Source organism: Pseudophryne corroboree, chromosome 3 (genome assembly GCF_028390025.1).
Source record: "Pseudophryne corroboree isolate aPseCor3 chromosome 3, aPseCor3.hap2, whole genome shotgun sequence".
Classification (NCBI taxonomy): Eukaryota; Metazoa; Chordata; class Amphibia; order Anura; family Myobatrachidae; genus Pseudophryne; species Pseudophryne corroboree.
The window spans coordinates 737710189-737736077 of NC_086446.1; the positions used below are offsets into that span (position 1 = coordinate 737710189).

The 25889-nt window shown below is 47.6% G+C and overlaps 2 protein-coding genes across 6 annotated transcripts in view; one reads left to right on the plus strand and one right to left on the minus strand.

Annotated features, from left to right (window-relative positions):
• BCCIP (BRCA2 and CDKN1A interacting protein) overlaps positions 1–5684 on the minus strand; it is a 60775-nt gene extending 55091 nt beyond the window's left edge. Inside the window, exon 1 of one of the 2 annotated variants that reach the window (XM_063962237.1) lies at positions 5619–5684. In XM_063962237.1, the coding sequence (XP_063818307.1) occupies positions 5619–5663 (45 nt within the window). In that variant the 5' untranslated portion in view covers positions 5664–5684. Of the gene's footprint in view, positions 1–4368; positions 4618–5618 lie in introns of those variants that run through there. The other variant, XM_063962236.1, reaches the window with a different exon arrangement.
• The window catches only part of UROS (uroporphyrinogen III synthase), a 184172-nt gene continuing 162919 nt past the window's right edge, over positions 4637–25889 (plus strand). Inside the window, exons 1-2 of one of the 4 annotated variants that reach the window (XM_063962238.1) lie at positions 4637–4814; positions 7234–7311. In XM_063962238.1, the coding sequence (XP_063818308.1) occupies positions 7249–7311 (63 nt within the window). In that variant the 5' untranslated portion in view covers positions 4637–4814; positions 7234–7248. Of the gene's footprint in view, positions 4815–5302; positions 5516–5558; positions 5690–6487; positions 6564–7233; positions 7312–25889 lie in introns of those variants that run through there. The other 3 variants (XM_063962239.1, XM_063962240.1, XM_063962242.1) reach the window with 3 other exon arrangements.

Genomic DNA, 25889 nt, shown 5'->3' on the forward strand with positions numbered 1-25889 from the left:
TGTACATAGATAATCAGCAGCTTCGCAGATTTGATCAGCGAGAAGCATAAGGTGGACGTTTTGTAGGGCGGACCAGAGTCCTGTTATCCAGACAAGCAACGCCGTAGTTACCCAAATGCCAACCAAACACGGTCGAAGCAACACCCCTGCTGCTGTATACAGCGACTCTAGCATAGCTCCCATGGAGATGTCACTGACTTTAGAAACGGGTAACTAGACCGAAATCGGCGAGGTTTCGAAACCTGTGTTTCAGGATCCTATTAACATCTTATTTCGAGATTCCACGCTGGAGATCTGTGGCCTTAGTAAAGACCACCTTATAAATTGTCAGAGACTCTTCAGTCCCTGTGAACTTCAGAGTCTGACGCACCCAAACTATCTGACTGCTGGTCTTCTCACATTCATCTTGCGCAGTTAGGCCTGGCATAGAATCGTCAGGATTGCAACATAGCAGAAACTGGGAATTTATAAGGCAAATGAAAACTATCTTTGCAAAATAGGAGATGAAATGGGAGTATAAAATATACTGTGCATGTGGTAGAACTCACCGGGAACCCACTGGTACAGACATTGCAGTGAAACAACTTTTCCGTCTTTGCTGGTGACTGACTTATTATGTAACCAGACAAATAAATAGACAAAGACAAACCAATTCCACCTCAGTAAAATTGTCAAAGTGCAGTGCACGTGGCCAGAAACCTGATGCAAAAATTCCTACCAACACCCCTGCGCCATCCGGTGGAGCAGTGTTGTAGGACAGGAACGTTCTGGAAAAGAAACAGAAAGTATGATTAAAATGGCCTCCAGCCATGTGCTTATAGTCAAAGAACATATAGCATATTTTGTTACATGACCATATATACATACGTACATACATACAGTATTTTATATACATTTCCTATGGTATAACAAGTGCTACACGAATGCATATATAACACAATGCAGCCCTTCTTTAGCATAGGCTGTCTATGGCTGCTGCTGTGGCATAATCTCTCCCCCCTGCAGCTGCGCTACAAGTAATAGGGACAGGGAAACTCCTGACTGCCCAGCATGAGCCCACTAGTTAGTAGAGGGCTGTTTTACAGGGACAGACCGTGGCAGCAGTGTGCACTGTCCGCGGTCTGAGTGATCAGAGGCGCTGGCATCCCCCCCCCCCCTTCTACCCTTAGTGTGTGCAGGGAGCGCTGGCAGTGCTGAGCTGCCGGCCGTTATTGAGACAGACCGCGGCAGCAGTGAACGCTGTCCGCGGTCTGAGGGAGCAGTTACCTTCCCCTAAGCGACGGAGCCTCCGGCCGTTACAGGGACAGACCGCGGCAGCACTGAACGCTGTCCGCGGTCTGATTGCATTACAGGCAGGGAGCGCTGAGAACGGCGCTTGCAGCGGCCGTCCAGCGCGTCCCTCTGAGCGGCGCCAGGACTAGGGGAGCTGATAACAGCGGTGGCGGGGACGGAGCAGCGGCTCGGGCGAAGCACATAGCAGTACCCCCACACGGCGGGGCGGCAGCGTGAGCTGACCGCCCCTGTCATAAATACCTAGGTTCCTGTGCTCTGACGGGGCTTCTACAGCAAGCTCCGTTCCGCAGCCTCAGCTGAAGGTAGCTGATGTACTTGGACTCTGACGGGGCTTCTTCCAGCAAGCGCCGTCCAGTTCTTTCTGCAGTCTCAGCTGTTGTTAGCTGAGCTGCTTGTGGCTGTGAGGGGGCTCCTTTGTGAGGCCCGACACGCCAAGAGCTGCACGCAGCAGCTTCTATAATCCCGTACCCAGAGCTTTTGTGTAAGCTTGGAAGGGATTGTAATGTATAAAAAAGAAAAACAAAAATGTTTAAAAGTAAAAAATGTATGTCCCCCTCTGGAGGTCCACACTTGTGCTTCCTGTCCATGTGAGCACCGAAAAAACACTGGTATTCTGGGAGTATGGAGGGGAGGAGAGTTACTGAAATTTGAATATTCAGTGCCCAGTCCTTGCTAACACCGTCCATATCCCAAGAGTACTCCAGTGACCCCTAGTGGATGAAAAAGAAATAGTATCCCTGTCGAGGGAATCAATGTTGTCTGACAGGGTATCAGACCATGCTGCTGCAGCACTACACATCCATGCTGAAGCAATAGCAGGTCTCAGTATAGTACCCGAGTGTGTATACACAGACTTCAGGATAGCTTCCCGCTTTCTATCCGCAGGCTCCTTTAGGGTGGCCGTATCCTGAGACGGCAGTGCCACCTTTTTTGATAAGCGTGTGAGCGCCTTGTCCACCCTAGGATATGTTTCCCAACGTAACCTGTCCGTTGGCGGGAAAGGGTACGCCATCAGTAACCTCTTAGAAATCACTAGTTTCTTATCGGGAGAACTCCACGCAATTCATTTAATTCATCAGATGGGGGAAAAGTCACTGGCTGCTTTTTCTCCCCAAACATAATACCCCTCTTGGTAGTAACCGGGTTAACATCAGAAATGTGCAATACATTTTTCATTGCAGTAATCATGCATCGGATGGCTTTTGTAGACTGTACATTTGTCTCATCCTAATCTACACTGGAGTCAGACTCCGTGTCGACATCTATGTCTACCATCTGAGCTAGCGGGCGTTTATGAGCCCCTAATGGCCTCTGAGACGCCTGAGCAGGCGCGGGCTGAGATCCCGGCTGTCCCAAGGCTGCTGCGTCATCGAACCTTTTATGTAAGGAGTTGACACTGTCTGTTAAGACCTTCCACATATCCATCCAATCCGGTGTCGGCCCCGTCGGGGGCGACACCACACTTATCTGCCCCTGCTCCGCCTCCACGTAACCCTCCTAATCAAACATGTCGACACAGCCGTACCGACACACCGCGCACACACAGGGAATGCTCTGACTGAGGACAGGACCCCACAAAGTCCTTTGGGGAGACAGAGAGAGTGTATGCCAGCACACACCACAGTGCTATATAACACAGGGATTTACACTATGAGTGATTTTTCCCAATAGCTGCTTATTATCCTATTTGCACCTAAATTTATGTGCCCCCCCTCTCTTTTTTACCCTTCTTGTAGAGGATACTGCAGGGGAGAGCCTGGGGAGCGTCCTTCCAGCGGAGCTGTGAAGAGAAAATGGCGCTGGTGTGCTGAGGAAGAAGGCCCCGCCCCCTCAGCGGCGGGCTTCTCCCGCATTTTGTATAGCTTAATGGCGGGGTTTTTACACATATACAGTTTCCCAGACTGTATTATGTGTATTTAGTGCCAAAAGGTATTCTTATTGCTGCCCAGGGCGCCCCCCCCCAGCGCCCTGCACCCTACAGTGACCGGAGTGTGTGGTGTGCTGTGGGAGCAATGGCGCACAGCTGCAGTGCTGTGCGCTACCTTAATGAAGACCGGAGTCTTCTGCCGCCGATTTCATCTCCTTCTTCTGACTCTGCAAGGGGGACGGTGGCGCGGCTCCGGGAACGGACGATCGAGGTCAGGCCCTGTGTTCGAACCCTCTGGAGCTAATGGTGTCCAGTAGCCTAAGAAGCACAAGCTAGCTGCAAGCAGGTAGGTTTGCTTCTCTCCCCTCAGTCCCACATAGCAGTGAGTCTGTTGCCAGCAGATCTCACTGAAAATAAAAAAACTAACAAATACTTTCTTTTTAGCAAGCTCAGGAGAGCCCACTAGGAGCACCCAGCTCTGGCCGCGCACAGATTCTAACTGAGGTCTGGAGGAGGGGCATAGAGGGAGGAGCCAGTGCACACCAGATAGTACCTAATCTTTCTTTTAGAGTGCCCAGTCTCCTGCGGAGCCCGTCTATTCCCCATGGTCCTTACGGAGTTCCCAGCATCCACTAGGACGTCAGAGAAATAAGGATTTTCTCTCTCTTTTCACCCACTCGCGGGTTTTTGAACTGTGATGGTCTACCCATAGGAGTGTTCACAGCAACAAAAACACCTGGCAGACCACACACAGACTGCAGCAGGGTGTAGTAGAACATGGGATTAAGGCATACTTGTCTGCACTGGAATACTCCACTCCAGGAGAAGCCACCCTCCATACAGACCAAAATTCACACCATTATCTCCCTATCCTGCCCGCTTCACTAGGAAACGGACGGGATGCGGGAGTAGTATCCAATCCTCCGGGTGTGCGGGGGAACTACCTGAAAAATCCTACACGTCCCAGCATGCCTTACAACCATTTGGCTGCTAGACCATGCTAAATCTGTGGAAAGGCATGCTGGTATGTGCAGTTCCACAGCTACTGGAGTTGCCTAACCCTAATTTAGGATACGCAGCTTAAGCAGTATAAGTCTTCAGGTGCAATATAACTACAAGTTCCAGTATGCCCTGGCAAGAGCTTTTCAAAGCATGCTGGGACCTGTAGTTCCACCACAACTCAGAAGCTACACGTGACCGTGCTTTACCTCATTCACCGCCTCATCCTGCTCAGACTCATCATCCTCTATGTCATCTGAATCCCCCATCTCATCTTCTTCCTCATCATCATCATCCTCCTCATCCTTCTTGTCCATGTGCTGGTCCTGGGGCAGAGCCCTCCTCTTAGCACTAGACGCCATGCTTGTAGCCTCTGTAAATCCTGCTCCTGGCAAGCAGCGTGCAGCAGTAGGAAGTAAGCAGGAAGCTCCCCGGACTGTACCATCAGTAGCTAGGGGGGTGTCCTGACAGCGGGCTGCTCCGTCTCTGTGTCCCAGCACTACTAAGACTAGTGGCTGATCACAATAAGGAGAGCGTTACAGACGTGGCCCTCACACCCGGGCACACAGCAGGCCTGGGAGCCGCCTATAGCTCGGACTAGCCTCATGTGTAGCGCGGACACCCCTCCCGCTCTATAGTGGAGAGGCCGGGCCTGGTGAGTGTAACTGTCACTTGTTACTTTGTATCTTCTCGGCGTTCTATTCCTGTTACCGCAGTGTAGTAGTACTGTCCTGTTACATATTATACACTATTATAACTTATAATGAGCTACCTAGGGACCTGTACAGGCAGGAGGGTCTGTGTGCCCCATTACATTACACATACAGGTGACCCTGTTGGATATTTACATGCCCAGGTGATGAGGTAGCTGCATATAAAGCCAGGTATAGACAGGAATATGTCACTGAATGTACTGTAACAATCACTGAGGCATGAGAGGGGAAACATTAGAAGTAAATAATGTTAAGGGCGATATATGTTTTATTCAAATAAAGCTGAAGAGTTGTAAAATGATGTCATCATGCTGACAGGTAATGATAGTCTGACCTCTGACCCCCTCCCACCAGTGTCAGTGATGTCACTTCCAGAGTTCCAAGTTAACACACATCTACAGTCTCCAAACGTCATTGCCCATAGATACTTATTGCACATGGTACCACATCATTATGGCGACACCACACTTCTGAAAATTCAGTCAGAAGAACATGATAATATCATAGTTGCCTACCCTCCCGCATCCTGCGGGAGCCTCCCGTTTCAGCCATAAATCTCCTGATCCCCTGCTTTATAGGTCAATTCTCCCGGATTCTTCAGATTCTGTCAGGGGTGACACTAAGGAGTTTCTTTGCAAGAACAGTGAGTTGCTGTAGTTGCTCAGGAATCACTGCTGACGGCTCTCATTACCCCCCTTGTGTATCCCCTGAGAGAGAGAGAGAGAGAGAGAGAGAGATAGCAGTACCTGATCACACACTCCTCTTATCTGTGCTGGTGTGCACTGACCCATAGGGTGCCTCTGCTGCTGCTGCTGGTGTAAGAATTGTTGTTAGTATAATCTTTCTGTAGTTAAACACATTTGTTTAATTAGAGCAGCTGGTATCTGTAATGATTTGGTTAATGCTGTAATTGAATGGAAAATAGCACATCCAATAAATATAGGTCGTGCCTACAAGATGCAGACAATCCAGTGTTCCCAATAAAAATAACATCTACAACACCAAAATAATCATTTACTTATATGTTTAGGGATGAATTCACACACGGTCAACTTGCATTTGGAATTTATTGCACACAGTAGGCATCACATTTACCATGCATATTGTGCTGAGTGAGAAGAAAAGAAATATCACAGCGAAAACATATTGCAAATAAGAAACCCTGTATTTCAGGCAGTAATGTTAGTATCAATACTTGCAAAACTTCCCAAAATATATTGTTACTAATGTTATATAGAAATATCTTGCAACAACAAGCATTTAAGCATAGGCACGCCTATTTGTGGAACTAGACATGCCCTTTGGGTAGAGTTTGACACGCCCCCATGGTGGCACGCCGCGCTTTGCACGGCACATGCTACTGTAATCTCCCTGATTTTAGTTTTCAAAAGTAGGCAAGTATGGATAATATTATCCATGAGTCAAAAATGTCTGCCAGTATAGAGGAAAGGAAAAAGGTGCACAGGACGCATGCAGACTCTGTATAGCAGAGCTGGCCAAACCAGTCCGCGAGATCTACCAACATTTTCCAGACCACCTAGCTGGTGCACAGGTGTAGTCATTACTAATTTAAGATGTGCTGCATTCATTCCTAACTGACAATTCTACAGATCTCCAGGAGGCCTGGAAAACATGAACTGTTGGTAGATCTCAAGGACCGGTTTGGCCAGCCCTGCTGTATAGGAAATAGGGTGAGGTCGTCCTATAAAGTACAGTCAGCCATCCAACAATCAGGACTGGGAGGCAGGTAGAGAATGTTGCCTTGCTGCTCTGATTGCGTGACCACCACCAGCCCCTGCTCTGAGGCCCCTAGAATTGTGGGGCCTTGGGCAGCTGCCTAGTGTGCCTAAACATTTAGATGGTACTGAGCAAGAGAGACGCAGCATTGGATCAGCTGTGTGAACATTGGGATCACGCTGTCAGGGACAGTGAAGCTGCATCCAAGGACGCAGTCACTGGCTTCAGCACACCCAGAAATCAGGGGCGGTATGCCCCAGTTTTCTGGTACACACCCTGACATCACAAAAACAGATCTGCACATGCCCACATCTGCAAACATCAGAGACCTCCGAATATCTCTGAATCAGGCCCTTAGTGGTCTGAAGGTTGCATGTTTGCAGCTAGGGCCCATCAGCCCTGTCTCTGTCATGGTTAGAGTGATAAATGTAGCACTTCTGTGTAATCTAAAGGGAGCAGCATGTTGTGCTTATCACTGGGGAGCTGCCCCTCCAGTGACTGGTTTTTCCTTACTCATCAGGTCACCAGTAACTGCTTGTGTCTCTTATAAGGATTGCATAGCTGTAGAGTGTTAGCATCGGCACATGCTGCAGGCCGTGATACTGTGGCCCTTGTCGTTTTCAGACCTCGTCCAGCACAATGAAAATCTTGTTACTTAAAGACCCCAAAAATAGCGACGTAGCCTCAGATCCCTATGTCCAGGTGAGTACCGTTGCTGGATTTGTTTCTGTTTCTGCTTAATTGCAAGAACCTTTGAATGTTCATTGTATTTATTGTTTTGCTCCTAGACTATCTTTTTAAAATAGACCTTTTCCTATGAAAATAATAGGCGAGATGTAATAGCGTCCAAGATTGCGGGATGCCGGCCAATCTCTGACTTTTTTTTTTTTTTTTAAGTGGCAGTCATTTACAAAGCAAAACCATGCCTTATAAATGGCTGCCGCTTTAAAAAAAAACACTTCAGAGATCGTCCGGCATCCCGCACCTCTGGCAGTCTCGGGCGCTATTACATCTCGCCTCATGTCTCTGTAGACTGTTCAGTTGCTAAAAGGTGAAGCATCCCTCCCAACAGTTGTAATTTAGGTGGTAGAGAGTCCCAACTTCAGTGCTCTGTCCCGCCATCCACATCAGGTCCCATTCACTACTGCTCTCCGCTGGCCGGTGATACTGGTGTAGAGAATAGTAAGGTTTCATTTATCACTTTCCTGGGCCATTCTCTGGGTTATGTGCATGTGTAACCCCAGTTAGACGGTTCTCGAATACACAGAGAAACTAAAAACCAAGACTTGGGCCTTCCTGTTCCACAACTAAATTAAGAATAATAATTAGAGAAAAAAATATATATATATTTACGTAGCATTAACGATAGAAAAAAATTCTGTAGTAAAACAATGAATAGTTTCTATCTGTGCTAAATTGGGAAGCTTTTCTCCACGAGACTTGGGGACCTTTTCTCCCACCACAGCTGTTTTGTCAGGGGTAGGGGTCATTAGGTCGACCACTATTGGTCGACATGCAATAGGGCGACATAGTCACTAGGTCGACATGAGTTTTTTTTACTTTTTTTGGTGTCGTTTTTTTTTTTAAATTGCCGGGGAACCCCAATTAGTGCACCTCGTCCCCTCGCATGGCTGCTTTGCTCGCCATGCTTCGGGCAAGGTGCCTCACTCCTCTACCGCTGCGCTCGGCTCAGGTTACTATTCCCAATCGTAGTACGCGTGGATCGTAAAGTATGGGGGAAAAAAATGAAAAGATTTTTTTTTTTTAAAACGCATGTCGACCCAAGTTTGGTCAACTTGACCGTATCCCTTTTTCAGCTATAGCCACTCTATAGATGGCAATGACCCTTCGATAGGGGAGATGCCAGAGGTCAGGCTTTTCTCTGCTTAATAAATAGCCCCATAAGTGTGGCGTATCAGATACCTACAATTGAGGCTGCTATTTTGTGTGTTAATGAATTAAGGAGCCCATTTATCAAACAATATTTACAGCTATGTCCCCCAAAACGCCTGTTTTCGGAGGCTAGCTGCAAAAATGATGCATCCCCGCAATGTCAGAAGGAGGGATCGCAGTAGCTATTTCCAATCCCTTCTGCAGTGCCTCCATTGCCGTCCACAGCCGCATCCCCCAGAGTTTTCTATTGGAAATGCGAAACTGCCAGATATATCAATATCGTAAATGCAAAGACCTCACAGCCTATGGGCTACATTGCACGTGATGTAGTTCCGGCAGTGTTCCCCAGGAACCCTCCACCAGAAATGGCGTAGAGGCAGGGACACCACATGTGGCATAATCCCAGGGAAGTGCCCCTTCCTGTGCTGATTGATAAATGATCACATTAAGGACGCAATATTAGCGCCCAGGATTGCATTGCAAATGCGATCACTGGTATATGGGCCCCTAAGCTCTTTACTTACAGTAACTCGGAACTAAACCCTCTAGGAATCTCACTAGTTATATATAGCTCCCAACTGTCCCTATTTCATTCCCGCTTTTTGTAAAATTGGTACAGTATCTGGATTCTGGAAGTGTCTCTATTGTTTTCATATGAACCAAATAAAAAATTTAATTTCTCTGACGTCCTAGTGGATGCTGGGTACTCCGTAAGGACCATGGGGAATAGACGGGCTCCGCAGGAGACTGGGCACTCTTAAAAGAAAGATTAGGTACTACATCTGGTGTGCACTGGCTCCTCCCTCTATGCCCCTCCTCCAGACCTCAGTTAGAATCTGTGCCCGGCCAGAGCTGGGTGCACCTAGTGGGCTCTCCTGAGCTTACTAGAAAAGAAAGTATTTGTTAGGTTTTTTATTTTCAGTGAGATCTGCTGGCAACAGACTCACTGCTACGAGGGACTGAGGGGAGAGAAGCAAACCTACCTGCTTGCAGCTAGCTTGTGCTTCTAAGGCTACTGGACACCATTAGCTCCAGAGGTATCGAACACAGGGCCCGACCTCGATCGTCCGTTTCCGGAGCCGCGCCGCCGTCCTCCTTGCAGAGCCAGAAGACAGAATATTCCAGGAGAAAATAGGCGGCTGAAGACTCCGGTCTTCAATAAGGTAGCGCACAGCACTGCAGCTGTGCGCCATTGCTCCCACAGCACACCACACGCTCCGGTCACTGGTGGGTGCAGGGCACTGGGGGGGGGGGGCGCCCTGGGCTGCAATATGTATACCTTTGTTGGCAAAATGCACATAATACAGTTTTAAACTGTATATGTGCCTAATCCCCCGCCATATATATTATTAAAAAAGCGGGAGAAGCCCGCCGCTGAAGGGGCGGGGCTATCTTCCTCAGCACAGCCAGCGCCATTTTCTCTTCACAGCTCCGCTGGAAGGACGCTCCCCAGGCTCTCCCCTGCAGTATACACTACGGAAAGGGTAAAAAAGAGAGGGGGGGCCACATAAATTTAGGCGCAAAAGGTGTATAAGCAGCTATTGGGGGAAAATCCACTGTGTATTAGTGTAAATCCCTCTGTTATACAGCGCTCTGGTGTGTGCTGGCATACTCTCTCTCTGTCTCCCCAAAGGACTTTGTGGGGTCCTGTCCTCAGTCAGAGCATTCCCTGTGTGTGTGTGTGTGTGTGTGTGTGTGTGTGTGTGTGTGTGTGTGTGTGTGTGTGTGTGTGTGTCGGTACGGCTGTGTCGACATGTTTGATGAGGACGCTTACGTGGAGGCGGAGCAGGAGCCGATAAGTGTGATGTCGCCCCCTGCGGGGCCGACACCAGAGTGGATGGATATGTGGAAGGTATTAACCGACAGTGTCAACTCCTTGCATAAAAGGGTCGATGACATCACAGCTTTGGGACAGCCGGCATCTCAGCCTGCGCCTGCCCAAGCGCCTCAGAGGCCATCAGGGGCTCAAAAACGCCCGCTACCTCCAATGGCAGACACAGATGTCGACACGGAGTCTGACTCCAGTGTCGACGAGGATGAGACAAATGTACAATCCACAAGGGCCATCCGATGCATGATTACGGCAATGAAAAATGTGTTGCACATTTCTGACATTAACCCGGTTACCACTAAAAAGGGTATTATGTTTGGGGAGAAAAAGCAGCCAGTGACTTTTCCCCCATCTGATGAGTTAAATGAATTGTGTGAAGAAGCGTGGTGTTCCCCAGATAAGAAATTAGTAATTTCTAAGCGGTTACTAATGGCGTACCCTTTCCCGCCAACGGACAGGTTGCGTTGGGAAACATCCCCTAGGGTGGACAAGGCGCTCACACGCTTATCAAAAAAGGTGGCACTGCCGTCTCAGGATACGGCCGCCTTAAAGGAGCCTGCAGATAGCCTCCTGCTTTCTATCCTGAAGTCTGTGTATACACACTCAGGTACTATACTGAGACCTGCTATTGCTTCAGCATGGATGTGTAGTGCTGCAGCAGCATGGTCTGATTCCCTGTCAGATAACATTGATTCCCTTGACAGGGATACTATTTTGCTAACCATAGAGCATATTAAAGATGTAGTCTTATATATGAGGGATGCACAGTGGGACATTTGCCGGCTGGCATCTAGAATTAATGCAATGTCCATTTCTGCCAGGAGAGTATTATGGACTCGGCAGTGGACAGGTGATGCTGATTCTAAAAGGCACATGGAAGTTTTGCCTTATAAGGGTGAGGAATTGTTTGGGGACGGTCTCTAGGACCTCGTATCCACAGCAACAGCTGGGAAGTCGACTTTTGTACCTCAGGTTCCCTCACAGCCTAAGAAAGCACCGTATTATCAAGTACAGTCCTTTCGGCCTCAGAAAGGCAAGCGGGTCAGAGGCGCGTCCTTTCTGCCCAGAGGCAGGGGTAGAGGGAAAAAACTGCACCAGACAGCCAGTTCCCAGGAACAAAAATCCTCCCCTGCTTCCACTAAGTCCACCGCATGACGCTGGGGCTCCACAGGTGGAGCCAGGTGCGGTGGGGGCCCGTCTCCGGAACTTCAGCGACCAGTGGGTTCGCTCACAGGTGGATCTCTGGGTTCTACAAGTGGTATCTCAGGGATACAAGCTGGAGTTCGAGACGTCTCCCCCTCGCCGTTACCTCAAATCAGCCTTGCCAGCTACTCCCAAGGAAAGGGAGGTAGTACTGGCGGCAATTCACAAGCTGTACCTCCAGCAGGTGATAATCAAAGTTCCCCTCCTTCAACAGGGACGGGGTTACTATTCCACAATGTTTGTGGTACCGAAACCAGATGTTTCGGTGAGACCCATTCTAAATTTGAAATCCTTGAACACTTATATAAGGTAGTTCAAGTTCAAAATGGAATCGCTCAGGGCGGTTATTGCAAGCCTGGAAGAGGGGGATTTTATGGTGTCACTGGACATCAAGGATGCTTACCTACAAGTCCCCATTTACCCACCTCACCAGGAGTACCTCAGGGGTGTGGTACAGGACTGCCATTACCAATTCCAGACGTTGCCGTTTGGTCTGTCCACGGCACCGAGGGTATTTACCAAGGTAATGGCCGAAATGATGATACTCCTTCGAAAGAAGGGAGTTATAATTATCCCGTACTTGGACGATCTCCTTATAAAGGCAAGGTCCAAGGAGCAGTTGTTGGTCGGAGTAGCACTATCCCAGGAAGTGCTACAACAGCACGGCTGGATTCTGAATATCCCAAAGTCGCAGCTGGTTCCTACGACGCGTCTGCTGTTCTTGGGCATGATTCTGGACACAGAACAGAAGAAGGTGTTTCTCCCGGAGGAGAAGGCCAAGGAGTTGTCATCTCTGGTCAGAGACCTCCTGAAACCAAAACAGGTGTCGGTGCATCACTGCACGCGAGTCCTGGGAAAGATGGTAGCTTCTTACGAAGCAATTCCCTTCGGCAGGTTCCATGCAAGGATCTTTCAGTGGGATCTGTTAGACAAGTGGTCCGGATCGCATCTTCAGATGCATCGGCTGATCACCCTGTCCCAGAGGGCCAGGGTGTCTCTGCTGTGGTGGCTGCAGAGTGCTCATCTTCTCGAGGGCCGCAGATTCGGCATTCAGGACTGGGTCCTGGTGACCACGGATTCAAGCCTCCGAGGTTGGGGGGCAGTCACTCAGGGAAGAAACTTCCAAGGACAATGGTCGAGTCAGGAGACTTCCCTACACATAAATATTCTGGAACTAAGGGCCATTTACAATGCCCTAAGTCAAGCAGAACTCCTGCTTCAAAACCAGCCGGTGCTGATTCAGTCAGACAACATCACGGCTGTCGCCCATGTAAACCGACAGGGCGGCACAAGAAGCAGGATGGCGATGGCAGAAGCCACAAGGATTCTCCGATGGGTGGAGAATCACGTGCTAGCACTGTCAGCAGTGTTCATTCCGGGAGTGGACAACTGGGAAGCAGACTTCCTCAGCAGGCACGACCTCCACCCGGGAGAGTGGGGACTTCATCCAGAAGTCTTCCAGCTGATTGTAAATCGTTGGGAAAGGCCACAGGTGGACATGATGGCGTCCCACCTCAACAAAAAGCTAAAAAGATATTGTGCCAGGTCAAGGGACCCTCAGGCGATAGCTGTGGACGCTCTAGTGACACCGTGGGTGTACCAGTCGGTTTATGTGTTCCCTCCTCTTCCTCTCATACCAAAGGTACTGAGGATAATAAGAAAGAGAGGAGTAAGAACTATACTCATCATTCCGGATTGGCCAAGAAGAACTTGGTACCCGGAGCTACAAGAAATGATCTCAGAGGACCCTTGGCCTCTGCCGCTCCGACAGGACCTGCTACAGCAGGGGCCCTGTCTGTTCCAAAACTTACCGCGGCTGCGTTTGACGGCATGGCGGTTGAATGCCGGATCCTAATGGAAAAGGGCATTCCGGTTGAAGTCATTCCTACGCTGATAAAAGCTAGGAAGGATGTGACAGCAAAACATTATCACCGCATATGGCAAAAATATGTTGCTTGGTGTGAGGCCATGAAGGCCCCAACAGAGGAATTTCAGCTGGGTCGATTTCTGCACTTCCTACAGTCAGGAGTGACTATGGGCCTAAAATTGGGATCCATTAAAGTCCAGATTTCGGCCCTGTCTATTTTCTTTCAAAAAGAACTGGCTTCCCTGCCTGAAGTTCAGACGTTTGTTAAGGGAGTGCTGCATATTCAGCCCCCTTTTGTGCCTCCAGTGGCACCTTGGGATCTCAACGTAGTGTTGGATTTCCTAAAATCACATTGGTTTGAGCCACTTCAGACCGTGGAGTTGAAGTATCTCACGTGGAAGGTTATCATGCTGTTGGCCTTGGCCTCAGCTAGGCGTGTGTCAGAATTGGCGGCTTTGTCCTGTAAAAGCCCATATCTGATTTTCCATACGGACAGGGCAGAATTGAGGACTCGTTCCCAATTTCTCCCAAAGGTGGTATCAGCGTTTCATTTGAACCAACCTATTGTGGTGCCTGCGGCTACTCGGGACTTGGAGGATTCCAAGTTGCTGGACGTAGTCCGGGCCCTGAAAATCTATGTTTCCAGGACGGCTAGAGTCAGAAAAACTGACTCGCTGTTTATCCTGCATGCACCCAACAAGCTGGGTGCTCCTGCTTCTAAGCAGACTATTGCTCGCTGGATCTGTAGCACGATTCAACTTGCACATTCTGCGGCTGGACTGCCGCATCCTAAATCAGTAAAAGCCCATTCCACAAGGAAGGTGGGCTCTTCTTGGGCGGCTGCCCGAGGGGTCTCGGCTTTACAACTTTGCCGAGCTGCGACTTGGTCGGGATCAAACACTTTTGCAAAATTCTACAAGTTTGATACCCTGGCTGAGGAGGACCTTGAGTTTGCTCATTCGGTGCTGCAGAGTCATCCGCACTCTCCCGCCCGTTTGGGAGCTTTGGTATAATCCCCATGGTCCTTACGGAGTACCCAGCATCCACTAGGACGTCAGAGAAAATAAGAATTTACTCACCGGTAATTCTATTTCTCGTAGTCCGTAGTGGATGCTGGGAGCCCGTCCCAAGTGCGGACTTTCTGCAATACTTGTATATAGTTATTGCTTAACTATAGGGTTATTGTTCTGAGCCATCTGTTGAATGAGGCTCAGTTGTTGTTCATACTGTTAACTGGGTATAGTTATCACAAGTTGTACGGTGTGATTGGTGTGGCTGGTATGAGTCTTACCCTGGATTCCAAATCCTTTCCTACTAATGTTAGCTCTTCCGGGCACAGTTTCCCTAACTGAGGTCTGGAGGAGGGGCATAGAGGGAGGAGCCAGTGCACACCAGATGTAGTACCTAATCTTTCTTTTAAGAGTGCCCAGTCTCCTGCGGAGCCCGTCTATTCCCCATGGTCCTTACGGAGTACCCAGCATCCACTACGGACTATGAGAAATAGAATTACCGGTGAGTAAATTCTTATTATTGATTTCTCATACGTCCCAGAGGATGCTGGGGACTCCAAAAGGACCATGGGGTATAGACAGGATCCGCAGGACACATGGACACACTATAAGACTTTGAATGGGTGTGGACTGGCTCCTCCCTCTATGCCCCTCCTCCAGACTCCAGTTAGACTCTGTGCCCAGAGAGACTGGACACACACTAGGGGCAATCTCCTGAGTTTCTCTTAAAAGACTTTATTGTTAGGTTTGTTATTTTCAGGGAGACCTGCTGGCTACAGGCTCCCTGCATCGTGGGACTGAGGAGAGAGAAGCAGACCTACTTCTGTGAGTTTCAAGGCTCTGCTTCTTTGGCTACTGGACACCATTAGCTCCAGAGGGTCTGATCACTTGATGCGCCTAGCTGCTCGTTCCCGGAGCCGCGCCGTCACCCACCTCACAGAGCCAGAAGAAAGAAGCCGGGTGAGTAAAGGAAGAACAGAAGACTTCAGTGATGGCAGAAGACTTCAGAGTCTCTGAGGTACCGCACAGCGGTCGCGCTGCGCGCCATTGCTCCCACACACAAGCAGCACTACAAGGGTGAAGGGCGCAGGGGGGGCGCCCTGGGCAGCAAAAATACCCCATATACATGCCTGGCAAAGAGGTATACAGTGCATAGGCACTGTATACTGACCCCCGCCAGTATAAAAAAATAAAATTAGCGGGACTGAAGCGCCCTGTGAAGGGGGCATGGCTTATCCCTCACAACTCTGTACAACGCCATTTTCTCCTCACAGAGACGCTGGGCCCGCCAAAACACTGTGGCACAACTGATAGTGTAAAACGGAGGGGGGCACAGTTGTTTAGTGCACCATGGGTTCATATATGAAGCACTATATATATATATATATATATATATATATATATATACACTGTATATATAATGGGTGATTTAGTACACGTGTGTCGACATGTGTGAGTGCTCTGCCACAAACCGCTATGGGAATCCCTCTGTCGGCATTGCCGACTCCTGATGGTACTTGATTCAGTAGATGAAGTGTCAGCATGTCGATAGTTGTAAGCTTTTCCAAAGTAAACACTGTATGGGAGACACAGTCGTATGTGGGTGACCCTGTCGGCACCAACTGTTATAACTGGGAGTAATTTAACATGACAATGTAAAAAACCTATACCTGCGTGTGTGTGTGTGTGCGCGTGTATATATATATATGTATGTATGTATGTATGTATGTATGTATGTATGTGTATATGTGTATATATATATATATATCAGTCCATATGTTCCGGCTCTCCATTGAGGGAATTACTGCACCGGGTGCCTTCGTAAAGAATTCCATACACAGCCAGCAAACGAAGCACTCCTGGTGACTTGTTAAATTAATCTCTCAAATGGGCAGTTTAGTAAAACAACGTTTCAATGCCGTTTTATTATTAAGGATAACCTGAGGAAAATGCCTTAATAATAAAATGGCATTGAAACGTTGTTTTACTAAACTGCCCATTTGAGAGATTAATTTAACAAGTCACCAGGAGTGCTTCATTTGCTGGCTGTGTGTATATATATATATATATATATATATATATATATATATATATATATATATATATATATATATACACACACCGGACATTTTTCGGGTTTTGGATTCGGTTCCGCGGCCGTATTTTGGATTCGGACGCATTTTGGCAAAACCTCCCTGAAAATTTTTTGTCGGATTCGGGTGTGTTTTAGATTCAGGTATTTTTTTACAAAAAAACCTCAAACAGCTTAAATCATAGAATTTGGGGTCATTTTGATCCCATAGTATTATTAACCTCAATAACCATAATTTCCACTCATTTCCAGTCTATTCTGAACACCTCACAATATTATTTTTAGTCCTAAAATTTGCACCGAGGTCGCTGGATGACTAAGCTAAGCGACCCAAGTGGTCGACACAAACACCTGGTCCATCTAGGAGTGGCACTGCAGTGTCAGACAGGATGGCAGATTTAAAAAATAGTCCCCAAACAGCACATGATGCAAAGAAAAAAAGAGGTGCAATGAGGTAGCTGTGTGACTAAGCTAAGCGACCCAAGTGGCCGACACAAACACCTGGCCCATCTAGGAGTGGCACTGCAGTGTCAGACAGGATGGCACTTCAAAAAATAGTCCCCAAACAGCACATGATGCAAAGAAAGAAAGAGGTGCACCAAGGTCGCTGGATGGTTAAGCTAAGCGACCCAAGTGGCCGACACAAACAACTGGCCCATCTAGGAGTGGCACTGCAGTGTCAGACAGCATGGCACTTCAAAAAATAGTCCCCAAACAGCACATAGTGCAAAGAAAGAAAGAGGTGCACCAAGGTCGCTGGATGGTTAAGCTAAGCGACCAAAGTGGCCGACACAAACAACTGGCCCATCTAGGAGTGGCACTGCAGTGTCAGACAGGATAGCACTTAAAAAAATAGTCCCGAAACAGCACATGATGCAAAGATAAATGAAAGAAAAAAGAGGTGCAAGATGGAATTGTCCTTGGGCCCTCCCACCCAACCATTTCTTTACCAAACCCAGCCAAATCTCATCCTAACCCCCTGTTCCATGCTCTCTATGTACCCCATCTGTGTCACCCCTGTCTGTCTACCCCTACCCCTAGAATGTAAGCTCTCACGAGTAGGGCCCTCTTCCCTCATGTGCTCACCCTTTTCTTCTTTAATAATTCTCAACTGCCCAAATCACAGTTTTTGGGCCACCTGGAACTTATCTCTGTCATTTACTGGTGTAGTTATGCTTAGTTACCCTGTACTTGTCCAAAATTGATTTCAACTATAAGTCACTGTTTTGATTATGTGCATATGTACTCTGTAATTGGGCGCTGCGGAACCCTTGTGGCGCCATATAAATAAATGATGATGATAATAATAATAATAATAATAAATTATGTTGTATAAACAGGACATGCACAGTTTAACAAACCCATCATTTCAGCGACAGGGTCTGCCTTACGACTCTGACTGAAATGACTGGTTGGTTTGGGCCCCCGCCAAAAAAGAAGAAAGCAATCTCTCCTTGCACAAACTGGCTCTACAGAGGCAAGATGTCCACCTCCTCCTCATCCTCCGATTCCTCACCCCTTTCACTGTGTACATTCCCCTCCTCACAGATTATTAATTCGTCCCCACTGGAATCCACCATCTCAGGTCCCTGTGTACTTTCTGGAGGCAATTGCTGGTGAATGTATACACGGAGGAATTGATTATAATTCATTTTGATGAACATCATCTTCTCCACATTTTCTGGAAGTAACCTTGTACGCCGATTGTTGACAAGGTGAGCGGCTGCACTAAACACTCTTTCAGAGTACACATTGGAGGGGGCGCAACTTAGGTAAAATAAAGCCAGTTTCTGCAAGGGCCTCCAAATTGCCTCTTTTTCCTGCCAGTATACGTACGGACTGTCTGACGTGCCTACTTGGATGCGGTCACTCATATAATCCTCCACCATTCTTTCAATGGTGAGAGAATCATATGCAGTGACAGTAGACGACATGTCAGTAATCGTTGGCAGGTCCTTCAGTCCGGACCAGATGTCAGCACTCGCTCCAGACTGCCCTGCATCACCGCCAGCGGGTGGGCTCGGAATTCTTAGCCTTTTCCTCGCAGCCCCAGTTGCGGGAGAATGTGAAGGAGGAGCTGTTGACGGGTCACGTTCCGCTTGACTTGACAATTTTCTCACCAGCAGGTCTTTGAACCTCTGCAGACTTGTGTCTGCCGGAAAGAGAGATCCAACGTAGGTTTTAAATCTAGGATCGAGCATGGTGGCCAAAATGTAGTGCTCTGATTTCAACAGATTGACCACCCGTGAATCCTGGTTAAGCGAATTAAGGGCTCCATCCACAAGTCCCACATGCCTAGTGGACTCGTTCTGTTTTAGCTCCTCCTTCAATCTCTCCAGCTTCTTCTGCAAAAGCCTGATGAGGGGAATGACCTGACTCAGGCTGGCAGTGTCTGAACTGACTTCACGTGTGGCAAGTTCAAAGGGTTGCAGAACCTTGCACAACGTTGAAATCATTCTCCACTGCGCTTGAGTCAGGTGCATTCCCCCTCCTTTGCCTATATTGTAGGTAGCTGTATAGGCTTGAATGGCCTTTTGCTGCTCCTCCATCCTCTGAAGCATATAGAGGGTTGAATTCCACCTCGTTACCACCTCTTGCTTCAGATGATGGCAGGGCAGGTTCAGGAGTATTTGCTGGTGCTCCAGTCTTCGGCATGCGGTGGCTGAATGCTGAAAGTGGCCCGTAATTCTTCGGGCCACCGACAGCATCTCTTGCACGCCCCTGTCGGTTTTTTTTTTTTAATTCTGCACCACCAAATTCAATGTATGTGCAAAAAATGGGAAGTGCTGGAATTTGCCCAGATGTAATGCACGCACAATATTGGTGGCATTGTCCGATGTCACAAATCCCCAGGAGAGTCCAATTGGGGTAAGCCATTCTGCGATGATGTTCCTCAGTTTCCGTAAGAGGTTGTCAGCTGTGTGCCTCTTATGGAAAGCGGTGATACAAAGCGTAGCCTGTCTAGGAACGAGTTGGCGTTTGCGAGATGCTGCTACTTGTGCCGCCGCTGCTGTTCTTGCTGCGGGAGGCAATACATCTACCCAGTGGGCTGTCACAGTCATATAGTCCTTAGTCTGCCCTGCTCCACTTGTCCACATGTCCGTGGTTAAGTGGACATTGGGTACAACTGCATTTTTTAGGACACTGGTGACTCTTTTTTCTGAGGTCTGTGTACATTCTCGGTATCGCCTGCCTAGAGAAATGGAACCTAGATGGTATTTGGTACCGGGGACACAGTACCTCAAGCAATTCTCTAGTTTGCTGTGAATTAACGGTGGATACCGGAAACACGTTTAACACCGCCCAGGCTGCCAAGGCCTGAGTTATCCGCTTTGCAGCAGGATGACTGCTGTGATATTTCATCTTCCTCGCAAAGGACTGTTGGCCAGTCAATTGCTTACTGGAAGTAGTACAAGTGGTCTTCCGACTTCCCCTATGGGATGACGATCGACTCCCAGCAGCAACAACAGCAGCGCCAGCAGCAGGAGGCGTTACACTCAAGGATGCATCGGAGGAATCCCAGGCAGGAGAGGACTCGTCAGACTTGACAGTGACATGGCCTGCAGGACTATTGGCTTTCCTGTCTAAGGAGGAAATTGACACTGAGGGAGTTGGTGGTGTGGTCTGCAGGAGCTTGGTTACAAGAGGAAGGGATTTAGTTGATAGTGGACTGCTTCCGCTGTCGCCCAAAGTTTTTGAACTGATGAATGCGCTCCAGATGACGTATAAGGGAGGATGTTCCTAGGTGGTTAACGTCCTTACCCCTACTTATTACAGCTTGACAAAGGCGACGCACGGCTTCACACCTGTTGTCCGCATTTCTGTTAAAATAATTCCACACCGAAGAGGTGATTTTTTTTTTTGTAATTTGACCAGGCATGTCAATGGCCATTTTCGTCCCACGGACAACAGGTGTCTCCCCGGGTGCCTGACTTAAACAAACCACCTCACCATCAGAATCCTCCTTGTCAATTTCCTCCTCAGCGCCAGCAACACCCATATCCTCATCCTGGTGCACTTCAACAGTGACATCTTCAATTTGACTATCAGGAACTGGACTGCGGGTGCTCCTTCCAGCACTTGTAGGGGGCGTGCAAATGGTGGAAGGCGCCACCTCTTCCCGTCCAGTGTTGGGAAGGTCAGGCATCGCAACCGACACAATTGGACTCTCCGTGGGGATTTGTGATTTAGAAGAACGCACGGTTCTTTGCTGTGCTTTTGCCAGCTTAACTCTTTTCATTTTTCTAGCGAGAGGATGAGTGCTTCCATCCTCATGTGAAGCTGACCCACTAGTCATGAGGAACATAGGAGAGGGCCTCAGCCGTTCCTTGCCACTCCGTGTCGTAAATGGCATATTGGCAGTTTACGCTTCTCCTCAGACAATTTTAATTTAGATTTTTGGGTAATTTTACTGAACTTTTGTTTTGTGGATTTTACATGCTCTCTACTATAACATTGGGCATCGGCCTTGGCAGACGACGTTGATGGCTTTTCATCGTCTCGGCCATGCCTAGTGGCAGCAGCTTCATCACGAGGTGGAAGTGGATCTTGATCTTTCCCTATTTTACCCTCCACATTTTTGTTCTCCATTTTTTAATGTGTGGAATTATATGCCAGTAATATATCAATAGCAATGGCCTACTGTACCGTACTGCTATACATTATATACTGGTGGTCAGCAAAATTATGCACTGTCCTCCTACTATATATATATATATATATATATATATATATATATATATATATATATATATATACTGCGCAAAACTTAAATGCACCACAGGTATGGATGGATAGTATACTTGACGACACAGAGGTAGGTAGAGCAGTGGACTACTGTACCATACTGCTATATATTATATACTGGTGGTCATCAAAATTATGCACTGTCCTCCTACTATATATATATACTGCGCAAAACTTAAATGCACCACAGGTATGGATGGATAGTATACTTGATGACACAGAGGTAGGTAGAGCAGTGGACTACTGTATCGTATTGCTATATATTATATACTGGTGGTCAGCAAAATTATGCACTGTCCTCCTACTATATATATACTGCGCAAAACTTAAATGCACCACAGGTATGGATGGATAGTATACTTGACGACACAGAGGTAGGTAGAGCAGTGGACTACTGTACAGTACTGCTATATATTATATACTGGTGGTCAGCAAAATTATGCACTGTCCTCCTACTATATATATACTGCGCAAAACTTAAATGCACCACAGGTATGGATGGATAGTATACTTGACGACACAGATGTAGGTAGAGCAGTGGACTACTGTACCGTACTGCTATATATTATATACTGGTGGTCAGCAAAATTATGCACTGTCCTCCTACTATATATATACTGCGCAAAACTTAAATGCACCACAGGTATGGATGGATAGTATACTTGACGACACAGAGGTAGGTAGAGCAGTGGACTACTGTACCGTACTGCTATATATTATATACTGGTGGTCAACAAAATTATGCACTGTCCTCCTACTATATATACTGCGCAAAACTTAAATGCACCACAAGTATGGATGGATAGTATACTTGACGACACAGAGGTAGGTAGAGCAGTGGACTACTGTACCGTACTGATATAATACTGGTGGTCACTGGTCAGCAAAATTCTGCACTGTCCTTCTACTATATACTACAATGCAGCACAGATATGGAGCATTTTTCAGGCAGAGAACGTAGATATTTTCAGCACACTGAGCACAGATATTTGCAAGCACACTGAGCACAGATATGTGCAGCACACTGAGCACAGATATTTGCAGCACACTGAACACAACTGAGAGAACGCTGCACACGTCCTCTACCTATCATCTCCAATGCACGAGTGAAAATGGCGGCGACGCGCGGCTCCTTATATAGAATACGAATCTCGCGAGAATCCGACAGCGGGATGATGACGTTCGGGCGCGCTCGGGTTAACCGAGCAAGGCGGGAGGATCCGAGTCTGCCTCGAAACTGTGTAAAATGGGTGAAGTTCGGGGGGGTTCGGATTCCGAGAAACCGAACCCGCTCATCACTAATATATATATATATATATATATATATGTATGGTACGGTTCCATTGAGCTGTAGCTCGAACACAGATGTGGGAGAGTGTTATTAGAATTATGTATATATTTCCCTCAGACCCCTCGGGGTCGCAAGAATGTTATTTTGCCCGGTTACTACTCCCTGTTGTCAACGAATACTATGTCTTATGTTGACCATAATGTTTCCTGGTTAGATCCACAACATTGGCATTCAGTACATGTTCATACACATTCAGAACACATTAAGGTCACTAGGGACCCTGCTGTTCCTGACAAAATACATATATGTATGATGTATATATAGTATATGTGTGTGTATATGTGTATTTAAATATGTATATTCATATTACGATTTCTAATGAATGCTGAAGTACAGTTATTCCTTCTCATGTGCTGGTCGCTCTGTTGATAAAGCTCTAGGTCAGCCGTGACGAGATGGTCTCAAATCCTCACGAGGAGTCAGAGTGTTTATTCTTTTCCCGCCGTGGATAGAATAAAGTGAAAGTCAATCCCTGGTCTGCACGGGGCCCTGTCATAAAGGATCGTATACAGGAAGCTAAGTAATATCTTAATTATATGCTTTGATAATATTTGCATTACGGAAATGGTTACCTTGGCATCCGATATAATTACCCTAGAGAGAGGGGGGATATTCCTTAGGTTGGGTCTTCTCTAGAACATTGCAGCATGTGCCGTGCGACTATGAGAGGTATGGGCCTCTTGGGTGCGCGGGCCGCTTCCATGGCCCTCTCGACTAGGAGGGCGTGGTGGATTCACCAAGGGCATGCAGAGGCTGGCTCCAAGGAATACTGGAGTCTCTTCCCTAGGAAGGTGTAACCTGGTTTGGGGATGGCTTTGTTAAGTTGATCTCGGCAGATACCACTGGTAAGTCTACCTTCTTGAGCTATGTCCCTCACAACAGTTGGTGACGCATTTTTTGTAGGATGCGGTCATTTTGACCAGTTGGATGCCGTTTTGTCCCCTTCTCTGCAGGTAGAGGAAGGTGATAAGGTAAGAGGTCTGCAGACTTTTCAAGTCTGCAGAAGCAGATATCATCCTCTGTTCTACCACATCCACCGCATGTCGCTGGGTCTATCTTGCTGGAGCCCGCACAGGTGGGAACTCATCTAATACTCTTCAGTCAGTCCTGGAATGGACTTGGACCAGTGAGTTAAGAATGGAGTCAAAAGGGGGACATACTGGAGGTTCCAGATGATTCCCCTCACTAATGTTTAAAAATAGAGTTTACCAATTCTCCTCTGAACGGGGAGGTAGTATGCGACGCCCTACAAGAGTTGGGTCAGGATCAGGACATTGGCCTGCTGTCCCTGTCAAAAAAAAAAAGCTTTTTGTGCTTCTGAGGCAGGGATCTCCAACCTGTAAAAGAAGAAAGAGGGTTTAAATGCGGTTTCATCCGCATTAAGCTTACCTGGGTTTGTTATTCAGGATTGTCATTGCCATTTTACCAGAGTGATGGCAGTATGTTGTTCTTCCTTCAGTAGTAAGAGCCATTATTATTCTGTACTGGGACGCTCTCCTGACTATGGTGAGGTCTAGAAACAAGTGGTACAAATCGTTGTTTTCTCTCTGACAGTTCTTCAACACAGAGAATCGCTGTTGATCCAAACAACGCAGATGTCGAAGTTGGGAATAAGATTAGATACTGAACTGTTGAGAGTTTGTTTTCTTCCTGTGGAAAGAGATCTGAGGATCCAGAGTCGGATCAGATTTGCAACAGTGTAAACCCGTCAATACGTTCCGTTGATGAAGAAGATGGTTGCAGCCTATGAGGCCATTTGGTGAGCAGGTCAAATGCCAGTGGTTTTTGCGGGACCAGTTGGACATGTGGTCCGGGTCTCACCTGCACATGCACCGGAAAATAATCCTATTTTCCAGGACCAGGATATCTCTCCTGTGGTGGCTTCACAGTTCTCACCTCCTAGAGCGACAAAGGTTCGGGATCCAGGATTAGATCCTGGTGTCCATGGATACAAGTCTCCGAGGCTGGGGAGCAGTCTTTCCAGGGGAAGAATTTCCAGGGGAAAAGGTCAAGCCGGGTAGCTTGCCTACAATAAGCATTCTTAAATTAAGAGCTATTTACAACGGAACATCTTCTTTGCGATCTGCCCGTCTTAATTCTGTCGGACGACTTAACAGCAGTGGCGTAAGTAAGCCGCTAGGGCGGAGCGAGGAGCAAAGCGGCAATGGCAGAAGCCGCAAGAGTTTTCCGCTGGGCAGAAAGGCATGTAAACTCTCTATTAGCGGTCTTTGTTTTGGGTGTTTGCAACGGAGAAATAGACTTCCTCAGCAGACACGATCTCCATCCAGGGGAGTGGGGTCTTCATCAAGAAGTTTTCACTGAAGTGACAAGTCTTTGGGGAATTCCTCAATTAGACATGATGGCGTCTCGCCTCAATAAGGAACTTCAGGGATATTGCTCCATGTCAAGGGACACTCAAGCAACAGCAGTGGACGCCTCGTGACTCCGTGGGTGTTTCAGTCGGTCTATGTGTTCCCTCCACTTTCAACTTTTCCGAAGGTGATAAACATAAGAAGAACAAAGGTTCAGGCAATCCTCATTGTTCCGGTCTGGTCAAGGAGGGCTTGGTATCCAGAGCTTCAAGACTTACTCATAGAAGATCCCTGACCTCTTCCTCTACGAGAGGACCTGTTACAGCTAAGACCGGGCGTGTATCAAGACTTACCGTGGCTGCGTTTGACGGCATGGCGGTTGAACGCCATATCCTAGCCCGAAGGGGTATTTCAGGTGAAGTCATTACCTACCGGTAAATCCTTTTCTCTTAGTCCGTAGAGGATGCTGGGCGCCTGTCCCAGTGTGTACTGTATCTGCAGCTATTGGTGGTTACACTCATGTGGTGTTTCTTTTCAGTCAAGTCGGTTGCTGACGTTATTCATGCCATGGCATGCGGTATGCTATTATTGGTCGTGTTTACACACAGGTTGTGTTACGTTTTCGGTCAGCATATTGCTTTATATTTTTCATGCCGTCGGCTGGTGTTCTATTGAATGCCACGTTCTGCGGCATGTTCGAGGTGTGAGCAGGCATGACACTCACCGTGTTTAAACAATAAATTCTTTCCTCGAAATGTCCGTCTCCCTGGGCACAGTTCTCTAACTGGAGTCTGGAGGAGGGGCATAGAGGGAGGAGCCAGTTCACCCCCATTCAAAGTCTTATAGTGTGCCCATGTCTCCTGCGGATCCCGTCTATACCCCATGGTCCTTTTTGGAGTCCCCAGCATCCTCTACGAACTAAGAGAAAAGGATTTACCGGTAGGTATTAAAATCCTATTTTTTCTGCATGATAGG